This window comes from Mus musculus, chromosome X (assembly GCF_000001635.26).
Source record: "Mus musculus strain C57BL/6J chromosome X, GRCm38.p6 C57BL/6J".
Classification (NCBI taxonomy): domain Eukaryota; kingdom Metazoa; phylum Chordata; class Mammalia; order Rodentia; family Muridae; genus Mus; species Mus musculus.
Genome location: NC_000086.7, coordinates 20,365,428 through 20,380,054, shown reverse-complemented (window position 1 = coordinate 20,380,054; position 14,627 = coordinate 20,365,428). Strand labels below are relative to the sequence as shown.

General features: G+C 37.3%; 1 protein-coding gene across 6 annotated transcripts in view; it reads right to left on the bottom strand.

Moving 5' to 3' along the window:
* Positions 1-14,627, bottom strand: part of Rp2 (retinitis pigmentosa 2 homolog) — a 41,173-nt gene that overhangs the window by 25,599 nt on the left and 947 nt on the right. For all 6 annotated transcript variants that reach the window (NR_110967.1, NR_110966.1, NM_001290644.1 and 3 more), the window contains one exon: positions 2,509-3,174. Coding sequence is in view for 4 of the 6 variants with exons in the window: in NM_133669.5 (NP_598430.1) it covers positions 2,509-3,174 (666 nt within the window). In the remaining 2 variants the exon portion in view is untranslated. The remainder of the gene's footprint in view (positions 1-2,508; positions 3,175-14,627) is intronic.

Sequence of the window (14,627 nt, the reverse complement as noted above, 5' to 3'; positions counted from 1 at the left end):
CCAAAATTATCATTTTAAATGAAGAACACGCTTTCCAGCACACACTACAAACTTTTTAGGTGGGTAGGTGGAAGGAACCTCCCCACAGTTTAAATCTATAACGATGTCCCTTTAAAAAAAGTTTTACAATAAAAAACGTGTAGGTCTTTTACTATTCAGCGTGCTTTAATACTCTCCATATGTTTCCTTTTCGGTTTCTCTCTTGCGCCCTCTTCCCTTTTCTTTTGTGTGTGAACCAATTAGTCCATAGGGCTTCCTTACAGAGTGTAAGTGAGGCGTCATTTACAGGAACACTGCTGACCTCTAAACTACTTCATGTTTTAATCATTCACTTCTTAATAATGTCCTTTCTGAACTAGACAGTTCTAACCAAAGCACCTCTAGTTTAGAAGCCTCCTGAGTCGCATTCCTACACCTCCCATCTATCAGCTTTCTTTCAGCACAGGGGCAGCACATCAGCTTTGTTTTAGGGTTAATACACAGGAACACTATCAGCCTGAATGGATGAATCATAGTTCCACTGTTTACCAGCTAGCTAAGTGACCTTTGCCAAGTTACTTACCCTGTCTATGGTTCATAAGGTTGTTTTAAATAGTGTATTACTTCATGTCAATAATTTTTAACAGTGCCTGACACAGTAAAACTACATACATATCTAATACTATTTAAGTGTAGACTACTATTATTAGTGTAGGATTTTTATTTTGCATTCTAGAAGGATTTTTAAAGAACATCACTCATCTAAGCCATATTCTTGCAAAGTCTATCATGTCACACATCAGATACCAAAGGTCAAAAAGTTCAGAGCATTCATGACTCATAAATAAAGACTGGGTTGATGGCTTTTTTTTTCTTTAAGCATGTTAATATATCTGTATATCCACTCCTGGTTATCTACCAAAGAAGTTTAACTTCAATGATTAATCTTTTGAAAATTATATGTAGTAAAAATTCATCATACAAAAGAAATTTGCCACACAACAGAGTGAAGATATTTACTTCTCAGATATTGAATTAACATTGTGACTAGACAGTGCAAAGGCTACAAGCATATTTTTCTACATTTTACAAAACCCATAGCATGCTTCTTATCATACTGGCATAACAAAAGAAAACATCAACAACTGAAGCCAGACAGAAATGGCTTAAGCCATTGGGACACAGAGGCAAAAGGATTATGGGAGGTTGAAGATACAGACTGGTCTACATAAGTAAGTTTCAGGCTAGGTATAGCCATATATATAGATACAGAGAGACCCTGAATTTAAAAAAAAGCAATAATGAATAAAGTATCAAAGTCTTAAAATTATACGTTTAGGTTCTATAGTTTTAAAACCTCTGCCTCAAATATACTTTGTAGAGTTCAGACATGGATTCACTGCATTATAGATCTGTAACTATAGAGATACGCATTTTTACTTTTTGTCAAGAAAAATCATTCCTTTTTCAACTTTACAACAATCCCTTCAGAAAGAAACTTACTTATCCACTTCGGAAAGCTTGATTTTGTTGTTGTTGGGTTTTTTTTTTTTGTTGTTGTTGTTGTTCTTGTTGTTTTCGAGACAGGGTTTCTCTGTGTAGCCCTGGCTGTCCTGGAACTCACTCTGTAGACCAGGCTGGCCTCGAACTCAGAAATCCGCCTGCCTCTGCCTCCCGAGTGCTGGGACTAAAGGCGTGCGCCACCACTGCCTGGCCAATGTATCTTCTGACTGGTACACCTACCAAAAAAGGAACTCCTGCTCCTGAAGCCTTAACTGCTCCCCACTCCAATATTTTTCAAGGGGAAGCTGCTGTGCATTAACTCTTCTTTACTGAATGAAGTCACTGAAAGCCACTGCTCATAAGTGTTAGAGCTTTTGACATTCCAATCCCAACCTTATTCATATTATTCACCCATCCCAGCCTATCAATGACAATGGGGCAAGAGCTAATAAGGAGCCCAGTGTGGATGGGACTGTGATACACACTGTCACAGCAGACTCTAAATGTATTCTTAAGTGTCATTTACAACCAATTAAAACTCCAAAGAAATTTCCTCAGTAAGTCATTAGAAAAGGCCATGCAGTACTGTTGTGAGTGTGCGTAGAAATTGTTTATGATGAAGTGACAGTTCTTGAGGCAAAGAATTGTATCTCTATGCCTTCATTTCCAGCATCAGCTATGATCAATTATTTCTGAGTTGCAACTAATTACAAAGTATGTAAGCAAAGATGTGGAAAATAAACATGCATCATATAATGAATGAAATATGGTAACAGCATGACCCACATATAATTGGTGCTAATGAATGCTTACTGATTTGAGCTAGGATGAAAAGTTTTCTTAGAAAGGATTTTGAGGCCCAAGTGGTCTGCTTCTAAGGCAAGCCTGTGGAGGCAAGGTATGTAGAAATACTGGCAAGGAGGGCTGCCAGTATTTCTAATAATAAATTTGAATACAAGAAAACCTAGAAAGTCTCCAAAGTAGCATAGTCCTAGCTATGTCTATTTCTCCTCTCTTTCTCCTTACCTCATCAATTAGTTTCCTGGCATTTGCAGTTGTATAATCATCGGCAAATAATACCACAAGACATGATTCATCACTGTACTTCTGTCTCTGACCCCGGGACACAGGAACAATGCTTCTATTGGCTTCTGTGGAAATTCGCACAGCTTTGAATTCTTCAGTCATTGGGATAGGAACATAGTCTTGAACCACGGCATTTTCTGGAAGAAGGCTCCAGTTGAGCTCTCCTGACACAGGTGTAAAATCATGAACATGACTCCAAATGTTATTGAAGATACTGAGGCCTGCATCTTTGAATTGGGCTGCTAATTCAGGGTAGTACCATTGAAAACAGCCAAACTTGATGTTTGTGGAAGATTCAATAATGGGTTGAGTAGCACAGCACAAAAAGACTTCCAACTTTCTACAGTCTCTCACACGAAATTGCTGGCAAGCCAATGTGCACTTGCAATCTCTACAATTTCGGAAAAAGACACTGCCTTTCACTGGTCCCAAAAAAATTACACAGTTAGTGCAGTCATCAATGGTAATAGTAGCTGAGTGGTCAAAAATATAGATGTTACAGTTCTCACAGTCTTGAATGACAAATTGTTGTCCTGCCACTTTTCCAGGTAAGCGACCTACTGTTTCATCCTTCAGTCCACTAAACATGTAATCTTTTGGATCAACCTGCAGAAACAAAATATGTAACTTTGAGTATTGTTAACATTATTCACCAAAACTAAGTAAGTACCTATGGGATGCCAGTACAGTTAGTTGTTAATGCTAAAACCTAAGTTCCTCAGTCTCATTGAAATAGGAAGCTTTTTGTTTGTTTGTTTTCAGTAAATGAAAAGAACGATGGAGGAAATCGGGAAAGAAACCAAAGTTCAAGGGCACATTCACTAAGTGCTATGTGTATTTCTTGGATCCTGTTTCAACCATTTCTTTCTTTCTTTTTTTTTAAGATTATTTATTATTATATATAAGTACACTGTAGCTGTCTTCAGACGCATCAGAAGAGGGCGTCAGATCTCATTACGGATGGTTGTGAGCCACCATGTGGTTGCTGGGATTTGAACTCAGGACCTTCGGAAGAGAAGTAGGTGCTCTTAACCACTGAGCCATCTCTCCAGCCCCTGTTTTAACCATTTCAACTTTAAGTATGCTTTTTTGAGCCAACTGGGAATAGTCAGTCACACATACACAAAAAGCCTGTTAGATAACCTTAAGGGTTTTTATTTTTTCATTTTCTAAGTATGATAATAGCTCTGAAGTTACAAGAGGGGTGAACTTACCAATTTTAAGTAATCTAAAGTTTCTAGCCATGGCTAATATATAACTACACCCTAGGAAATGCATCCACTCTTTCTGCTATCAAATTTCATTCTTGGGTATGCAACCTTAAAGGGAAGCCCGTGTGACACTATGATTTGGGTCTTCCTGTGAGTTAACTGAGGTGACATATGGTCACTGCTAATATCAACAGTCTTTCAGCCTATTTAGAATCGGTATAACCACAAATTAATATGAAGGACAAGGTCAAGAATATTCTAATGGAAGTAGATATGTAAGCCAGGCATGGGTTACACACCTGCAATCCCTGCACTTGGGAATCTGAGGCAGGAAGATTACAAGGTAGGCAAGGGCTACAGAACAAGAGTCTGTTTCAGATACAACTGCACAAAAACAATCCTAGGAAATTAAAGCTTATATCCTTTGTATCTATCCTAATCAGGACATACTAATTCAGGCTAGAATAAAGCTCAGTATTAAAATGTATGTTTAGCATGTACATGGCCTTGGATCCATCCCTGTAACTGAAAATTAAACATTAAAAATATAGATACATACTATTTCAGCTTTCTGGTGATTTGCTTTTCCTTGTGCTTCAATTTTAAAACTTCTATTTGGGCCAGTGGGGGAGGCAGGGGGACCGGGAGGGGATAGGGGTTTGTGGAGGGGAAACTGGGAAAGGGGAGAACATTTGAAATGAAAATAAATAAAATAACCAATAAAAAAGAAAAAACCCTCTATTTCTTAAAAATATCTTAAATTGAATATAATTCTTTACCCTACTAGAAAATGACACTTGGTTTTGAGTTTCTAAATCCTGAGATTTTCATACACCACAGACAATGGAAGAATCTAAAGACACAAAAGCCTTGATATGTTAGTACTCACATCTACAAATTTTAATCACACATCGACTGAGCTATTCATCCAATGTAACTTTTCAAAATTTGCCACCCTATTAGATATTATAAACTATGCCTCACATAATCTCTTAAATAATAGTATCTAGAATGTCACATTTTTTAAAAATTTTAACTGTGCTAATCAAAATATAGTTAGAAAACTCAATGATGGAGTGCATTTAGCATGCCTGAGGCTCTTAGTCTGATCATCAGCATATATCTCCAACACACACACACACACACAGAGAGAGAGAGAGAGAGAGAGAGAGAGAGAGAGAGAGAGAGAGAGAGTAAAAAGGCAAGTCTGGCAGTTTAAAAACAGCTCTGAAAGTGTATTATAAATTGATTGGAACTATTTAACTGCTTATGAATATAAACATTAACATGCAAAACTATGTATTACAAACAGGTTTTTATAGCTACAGGACATATATTTGCCTATATACAAAGTAACATATAAGCATGTTAATCATTGATAAACTAGCTTAAAGTGACTTCTATCATACACAATATTATATTTATCTAGTTTTACATAATGTCCTAGGATGAGCACTGGTCTATAGCATAAGACAACGAGAGGTCTTTTTTTCTAGCGTAATTTTTGTCACCTATGAGTATCATGATCTTGAAAGTCACCCTACCTTTCTGGATCTTTAGTCAGTCAACCAACACTTGGATACCCAAAATGAACCAGACAGTATTTTAGGCACTAAAAGGGAAGTAACAGATACCTAAATAAACCATTTAAACAACCTGACCATGTGGTAAGAGCTGCTGGGAATATTTTAGAAATCCAGAGATGGGAAACATAGAGGACAACCCAAGGTACAAAGTGAGAATGAAAAAAGTTGGAGTTTATTGGAAAGACCGGGAAAGAAAGACAGTACCAGACAAAGATAACAGATTGAACAAGGTAAAATTTTTCAGTCATCAGGAAGAAAATGCAAAGGGGCCTAGTATTTCCAGAAATACTGGAGTGAAACTAACTAATAAGGCAGAGGTCCTGGTATAAAGTTTGGAAGCTATCTATGAACAACAGAAGCCACAGAACAATTTAAATATGTTAAATTTACATTTCAGAACAATTAATAAGAATATGGGGGGTTGGAAAGATAGTTCTTTGCTGCAAGCCGGGCATGGTGGCACACACCTTTAATCCCAGTACTCAGGAGGCAGAGGCAGGCAGATTTCTGAGTTCGAGGCCAGCCTGGTCTACAAAGTGAGTTCCAGGACAGCCAGGGCTATACAGAGAAACCCTGTCTCAAAAAACAAAAAAACAAAAACAAAAACAAACAAACAAAAAAACCACTTGCTGCTCTTCCAGATTTGAGTTTCGTTCTAGCACCCACATTAGATGGCTCACGACTATCTGTAACTCCAGCTCCAGGGGATCTAATGGCCTCTCCTGCGGGCTTACATATATACACAAAAATAAAATAGTTTAAAAGGAATATGGAAATCTGGAGTGTGAGTCTGAGGGGCTTAGCCAGAATGGGCTGAAGTAGTTAGAAGGAACGAGAAGGATGGGATAAATTTGAGAAATGTTGAGGAAATGGAATTAACAGGTGTGCTAAATAAAGCAGGAAGATTGTCAATTTGAAGCCAGCTTAGGCTATACAATGAGACCCTACCAAAATCAACAGCCAAACAAACAAAAGGCAAACATATCTAAGAAGCTAAAGTATTGCTCGATTGTATAGCACTTGCCTTGGCCCTTGGTTCTATTCCTCGCACTTCCAAATGAAATAAACTAAAATATTAAATAAAATCTAAGGAATACTTTCTAACACTACTTCTCCTAATTACTTATAGGTAAAAACAAACAACAACAAAAAAACAAATTAAAATCTAAAAATACAGAATTGGGGAGATGGCATAGTTGGCAAAGCACAGGCACATCAAATATACAGGCTGTTGCAGGAAAATCTCCAGCTCAGGTCCAGCCTTTGTTAAATAGCAAGACCCTACATCAAACAAACAAAACCGAAACAAAAGTCTCAGAAAAAAATTCTCTTAAAAAGATAGTTCTAACATAGGGACCCGAGTTCAGTCACCAGCAGTTATATAAAAAGTTGGATGTGGTGGAATACACTTATCACCACAACAGCACTGCAGAGTCAATGACAGGCAGAGCCTTATAGCTCACTGGCCCACTGCCTAGTATATGTGGAGAATCCCAGGACACTTGCTTGTCTCAAAAGACTGTAAGTGTGTGTGTGTGTGTGTGTGTGTGTGTGTGTGTGTGTGTGTGTGTGTGTGTGAGTGTGTGTGAGTGTGTGTGTGTGTGAGTGTGTGTGTGTGTGTGTGAGAGCGTGTGTGTGTGTGTGAGTGTGTGTGTGTGAGTGTGTGTGTGTGTGAGTGTGTGTGTGAGTGTGTGTGTGTGTGTGAGTGTGTGTGTGTGTGTGTGTGAGTGTGTGTGTGTGTGAGTGTGTGTGTGTGTGTGTGTGTGAGTGTGTGTGTGTGTGTGTGTGTGTGTGTGAGTGTGTGTGTGTGTGTGTGTGATGCCTAAGGAATGACACTTGAGAATGTTCTCTGGCTTCCAAAAGCACCATGAATATACAAAACAAAACAAAACACCAAAATACAAAAAACAAAAACAAAAAACCAACAACAGATAAAACTAGAAATGAAGAAAACCTGAATCCACAACAAGTAAGCTTGCATTACACATCTAAACAAGATGTAAAATGCAAAAAGTAAAATTACTTGTCCATAAACACACACTGAATAAAATTGGGGGATTGGAGAGATAGCTCAGTAGTTAAGGGTGCTTGTTGCTCCTGCAGAGGACACAGGTTTGATTCTCAGCATCCATATGTCACTCACTGCTGTCTATAACTCCAGTTCCAAGGAATCCATTGCCCTCCTTAGGTACCAAGAATGCATGTGGTATACAGACATACATGCAAGCAAAACACATGCATACATAAAATAAACACATCTAAATTTTCTCTTAAAAATTAAAGCTAGGTGCGGTGACACACACCTATAAAATTAGCACTTAGAAGGCTGATTTAGAATAGTCTCAAATTTTGAGACTACCCTGAAAAAAAAAAAGGCTCAGAAATTTAAAAATAGTAGATACTTTACAAACACGATCTAGAACTGCCATGGAATGTTAACTGTATTGCAATTAAATGCTAAAATAATACATAAGAGAAGTTAAAATCACAGATGTAATTAATAATTTAAACATTAAATATAATAAAGAACAACAAGGTCAAAACAAGTTTTAATAGACAAACTGTCAAGAATGATTAAGAAACAATACAATAGAATGAATGAAAACAAGGATATGATTATAAACAGGTTTAAAGCAGAGTATAAGGTGCTGAGAGATGCTTAGTCGTCAGGAGCACTTACTGCTCTTGCAAACAACCTGGGTTTAGTTCCAGCACCCACATCAGACACCTCACAAATGCCTGTAACTCCAGTTCCAAGACTTCCGATGCCCTCTTCTGTGGGTACTTGCATGCACACTGTGCACATGCATACACATAAAATTTACAAAATCAATAAACCGCTAAAAAACAGAATATAGGTAACTATATAGCCATTTTAGTCAATGAATCTTGGTTACCCCAGAATATAACTCCTATAATGTGGGTTATACAGGTATTATATGAATAGTAACTAAATCTGATAATCAAGTACCTTTTTTGTTAGGTGTATGAGTGTTTTGCCTGCATATATGTGCCCATGGAGGCTAGAAGAGTGTATCAGATCTCCTTGGAACTAGAGCTATGGATAGTTGTGAGTCACCATGTGCTAGGAATCAAACTCGGGTCCTCAGAAGAACACCCAGTACTCTTAATGTGGAGCTCTCTCTCCAACCCAATCACACACTGTTTTGAAGAGAACTTGAATCTTCCCCACATCCCACTCTCCACTCCATCTCCAATGAACTGAGAGTCTGATGCTGATCAAGAACAAAAGAGTAAGGCTTAGGAGCTAGCCCAGTAAGAGCACTTCACTTGTCTAGTATATGGAAGGCCACAGTTCAATTCCCAACACTGAAAAAAAATGGGAACAAACTGGCACTCAGGGACATTCAGTTAAGTCACACGTCAAGTTGATCAATTTCTGGCTAGGGAAATAAAAGAACTATAGCAGGCAGAGGCACTGCTTCTGATAACTACTGTAGGTCTTTCCTCCCTTTATGTAAAGGGAGACTGAGGCTGCTTTCCTCTGTGAAAGCCAGTACCAGGACGTGGGAACATAGTTACGGGGCAGGCAATGGGAGCTTGGTCTACTTCCAGGCCTTAAAGTGAGAAAGAACATCAAAGGGTGGCTTAAGTCCATTCTGCATTAAATTTTAGGAGGAAAAAAGTATTCTCTGATCATGTTTCCACGTGTCTTTTTGGCACTGATACATTAATCACAGCGGAGGTAGTTAGAGCAAAGGTGAATAGGTAAAGGGAAAAGACCACCAGGATTTGGCTGATTTCTACAAAGCTGAATGGGCAAGAGGAGCAAGGCATGTGTGGGTCTACACTCAAACAAATTAACACAGACACACACACACACACACACACTACTAGGAGTTAAGATTTCTTGTTGCAAATGTCGGCATAAAATCTATTGCTAAATCACTGAGCTGTTATTTTAATAGGTTTGAGTGTGCTGTGGACTTAATATTCGTGTCTCCCCCCCATTTTTAATGCTACTAGAGATTGAACCCTGGGCCTCGTGTATGCTAGGTAAGTACTCCACCACTGAGCTGTATCTCCAACCAGTCTCCCCAAATTTCTCCTTTGAAGCTCTAGCCTTCAATATGGTGATATTTGGAGGTGAAGCCTTTGGGAAGTAATGAGAGGCCTTCATAACGGGATTACTGGCCTTGTAAGATGTGGGAAAGAGTGCTGGCGCCGGTGAATACAGAGAGGAAAAGTCTTGAAAGGATACAGCAAAAAGACAGCTATCTAAAGCCAAGAAGACAGGCCCACTAGACAGAGATGCTAGAATGTGCTAGCATCTTGATCTTCTGAGTCTTGGGCTCTAGAACTCTGAAACCTAAACTTGCTGTGTAAGCCATCCAGAATGTGGCATTTTGTTACGGCGGCCTGGCCTAGCTGGCTTCAACTAAGAAGCCCTTCATCTCTATCTTTACCAGCACTTTTTGTGGGGTTGAGGGACTTGACTGGGCTTACTTTCTAGTAAATCTTATGAAGTCACCAATCCTGTGGGATTAGAACTCTACACTTATGAACATTATGTAAGCTTTTTTCTTTCTTTAGTGGCTCTAACTTCAAATATAATCATGGAGGATTTAGGCCTTCAAAAAATTTTGACTAATACTCATAACAGCTTCTAATACTGCGGGATTCAGTGTAATCTATCTTCTTAGTTTTTCCTAGACATTCCATTTTTACTGGCTTATGAGGATAAATTAATCCTGTAGCTAAAGATTCTATAATTCGCTTTACAGTATAAAATTACTTGGATTGTCAATCACTATTCAAGGGAGAAATATAGGATATATGTTACTATATTTTCTCAGAAATTCCTAAAAGTTCTTCAAGTCAAAACTTAATAACTAATTTCTAGCTTAGAATAATTTTGTAAACGTTACTAGTTCTTAAAATGTCTAAAATTACAAGCATAGATAGGTTATAGTCTAAAGTATTTTAACATATGAGCCTTGATGAAATGTACATAGTTTATATCTCTATGTATTACCTATAGCCCACACTGGCCTCAAACTTGCTGCATTAGCAGGAGTTGGATCAACAGTACTATTTAAGTATTATTTCCCTAACAGAAAACAGCAGTGAACATCTTAATTCTTTACTAGGCAGCAAGCAAATTTTCATTAAATTTAATTTCTGGAGTTAACTTCAGTAATGATATCCTGAGATATACTAATGGAATCTATTCACATTAATGGAAATCCAGTTTGTAAAAATAAAAAGTATTTTTAAAGAGTAGCTTGTAGCAGATATGCTTACTTAAGCTTTAAGGTATACATTAAATGTTTTCTCTAAAGACATCTAATAAAATATATCTAATGAAGGGTTAGAGAGATGGCTCAGCCAGTAAGAGCACATAGTGTTCTTGCAGAGAACCTGAGTTCTCAGCACTCATGTCAGATGGCTCATAACTGTATGAGACTCCAGCTCCACAGGATCTGATACCTGTTTCTGCTCTCTATAGGCATTGCTCTCATGTGTACAAACTCATACCAGATTTTCACATACATACACACATAACTGTAAAATAAAAAACTTAAATATATTTGTAATAAAATATCAAAATTAGAAATCGTTATTTGGGAGAAAAGATCAATTAGACTCAATAAAATCAGAGGTCCTTGGATCCTGAAGTTCAGAATACACATGGAGAGTGCTTGGCCTTCAGCCCTAGTTGAGCTCCCAACTGCATGCCTGTATCAACCTGACAGTCACCTTTGGGGTTAAGCCACCCTGAAGGCGATCCTGGAACCCCTACTCAAGTTGCCACAGTTGATACCATATAGAGTCAACCCTGCTTAACTGTACACAAAGGGCAGAGTCCTAAACAAAAGCAGTATTTGCCAGTGTTTTAAGGTATTAAGTTTTAGGATGGTTTAGTTCATGTCAAACGGCAACTAAATTATCTCACATACTTAGATGATGATGAAAATAGCATCGAGCTTCCTATCTACTACAGATACTTCTTTTTAGCAGGTCACCTATCTAACCTCTGAAGGTTCCACACAGACATCAGTTTCCCATAAAGTCATCCTTTCTATTGATGAACAATTCTTGGAATTAAATTCTCCTATAAGTTGTGCTTGAAGTGTCTCTGGAGATGACAATTACTATCTAATGTCTCTTCTTCAGGGCAAGTCTTTGCCTCGCTAAATTGTGCAGAACTCTTTAGGACTAGCCAACTTTATAACTAAGAAGCTTGATATGCACAAATTGGCTGGTTTACCCAAAGTTGAACAACAGACAGTTGAATTTCTGATCTGAGACTTTGGCTTTAATAAGCACTATTTCGAATAATCATGAGACAAATGTAGCAGATACAAGTGTGTTCTTCATACTCAAATCACAATTTTCATACCTAAGCCATCATTTGGGAAACTAATTCTTTTTTTTTCTTTTTAAGGAGTCAAGATCTCAGTCTCACAATGACCATACTCACACAGGGCAGCCTGAAACTCAGGAGGCTGGCCCTGTACTCAGAAGCACCAAGCCTCCAAAGTTGCTAGCACTATAGGCTTGCACCACTTTGCCCAGCCAGAGAAACTATTCTTCTTTCCGTTATTGAGGAATATTAGCATGAATAAGTGGAACTGAAAACTCCCTTTGTGTGCCACTCATCTTCACCCCATTTTGCCTCAGTATTTCCCGTTTTCACTCCAAAGGGCAAGGAAGATCTCGGAGGGCAAGAATAATAAGTTTGGCTCTTCCTTGGTGTTTGAATACATATACATTGAATAATTTGCTTAACTATTAAAATACAGCATATAAATAATAAGAAAAGGCATTTCTTTCTAAATGATTTAAACAGAGATCTTAGAATCCAAACTATTTCTCATTTCAGGGTAGTTTTTTTTTTTTCTTTTTCAAAGTCAGCAGCAATGGAAAATGAATTCCTTCCACTGTTGACTGTAATATGTAAGTTGCCATGACACCACTTAGTCCTCAAACATTCTTTCTAATTGAGACAATTTCTCCTTGCTTCAGTCCCTTAAGGCTGACCCAATTACCCAACACAAAACCCAAAACCCATGGGGTACCCATCAACTCTGATTATACAACCTAAGGAAACTTTAAACACCACTTTTCCAATGGTAAGGAGATTACAGTCAACTCATTAAAAAAAAACAAAAAACAAAATCTCTTACAGGTTGACTAATTGCTTGCTCTAACTTTAAACAGCACAGACCTAGACTCCATGATATTATGAAAACCTGAGACAAACCATTTCTGTTGCTACAGATACAATGTATCTCAGTTATTTCGGTAAGCTGTGTATTTACACTCAATTCCTTGTAATGAAAAACACACACACACACACAAAAGTTTCAAGAGATAGCAAGACCAGGGTCAGTAAAAGTACCATTGGAGGGCTAGGGGTATAGATCAGTGGTAGAATGCCTGCCTAACATTCTGTGTTCTATTCCCAGCACCACAAAAAAGGTTTTAACTTTTATTATATCTATATAATATATATAATAATAATATATTATGGCATCTTATGTATACTATGTATTATATAGAATATAATTATATATCTAGCTATTTTATATATATATAGGCTTATTGTACATTTCCAATAACAGCTCTTACATCTCTACAACTATAGTACCTAGCAATGCTCTCAAAAAGGGTTCCTTTATTATTATTACACATACATATCTATGTATGTTTAAGTATGCATAAATACAACCTACTGAGTCTGTTTTTGCTGTTTGTATGAATCTGGTTTCAAGGCTGACCTCTTTATTGAATAAAAACATTTTAAAACTATAAATGAAAAAAATTTAATGTTCCTATTTACACCAGAAAGTTTAATGCAGCACACATGGTGGGAGAGGCGACACTTAGATATTAGTATCCACTAAGCTATTTTTCAGTACTTTAACTTAGATAAAGAGCACAAGAAAAAGAGATCACAAAACACATTCATATGAAAGATCCCAACTATCAGGGTGTGGTAGCCCAGCCCATAATCTCAGTACTCAGTATGCTCAGGCAGGTAGATTGCCTGAAATCCAAGGCCAGCCTAAGCTACATACCGTTTAACAGGCTAGCCAGAAGTACATATCAAAACATTGTCTCTAGCATAAGTTGGTGATGCATGCTTACAATTCAAGCAATCAAGAGATGGAGGCAGGGGAATCAGATAGATACTCAGGGCTATGCAGAGTTACATGAGACCTTGTCTCAAAATATAACAAAAAAGATCCTGTTGCAAAAATAACATAATAGCAAGACCAGAAGACCCCAATTAATCAGAACTTTGTAAGTAGAAGTTAGCAGAAAGACAATTATTATGGAACAGTGAACCACAGCCAACCAAGACTACTGAAAAGAAAAGCACACTTTTACTTTTAGCCTGACACTTCTAAACAAAATAAGACAAACAAAAACTCTCTCTGCAGCAGGAAGTTCAAGTTTAAAGAGCATTGTTTAGCTAGGGATGCCACTCAGTGGTAGAATGCTTGCCTAGCATGGCTCAATACCCAGCGCTGGGGAGAAAAAATTTAAACAGCATTATTAGAAATCCCAAGGCTGTTGAAAATGAATACTTCAAAATCCTCCTACCAAATGATTTTGATGGGTACAATCTTCATATAAGACAGAAAATACAACACTTTCCTACATGACAAAATACTGCTATATAAGAGGAACAAAAGGCCACATGGCCTAAGAAAGGTTTCAGAGTCAAAGGCAAAAAGCTGAGCCTGAGAATTCAGCTTCCATTTGTTAAAAGCCAACATTTTGAAAATGTCATTTATATGAATGCCTAAATTCTGCTGGGGATTTGAAATGATGCAGGATGATTTGTCATACCAAACAAGGATGCAGGATGACTGGTTATAACAAAACAAGACTTTAGTACTTCTGGTCAAAGTTGTTGCATTAAGCAATAGTTAACTGTTCATGACACCCATTTAAAAGAACAAGCGTTCTTATTTTGTTTGAGAAACTATAATAATTGATGTCTATTAAGTGTTTTACAAAGCAACTACACTAAGAAGAAAAGAAGAACTTTGTAGAAAGAGGAACCATTGTGAAATGTATGCCTAAGTAAGTGTGTTTTGTGCAAGATTAGGAGACTTTTTCAAACCTTTTGAGATATATATATATATATATATATATATATATATATATATATATATATATATATATATATATATATATATATATATATATATATACACACACACATATGTATATATGTGTGTGTGTATGTGTGTGTGTACATATATATATATATGGCATTTTCGTT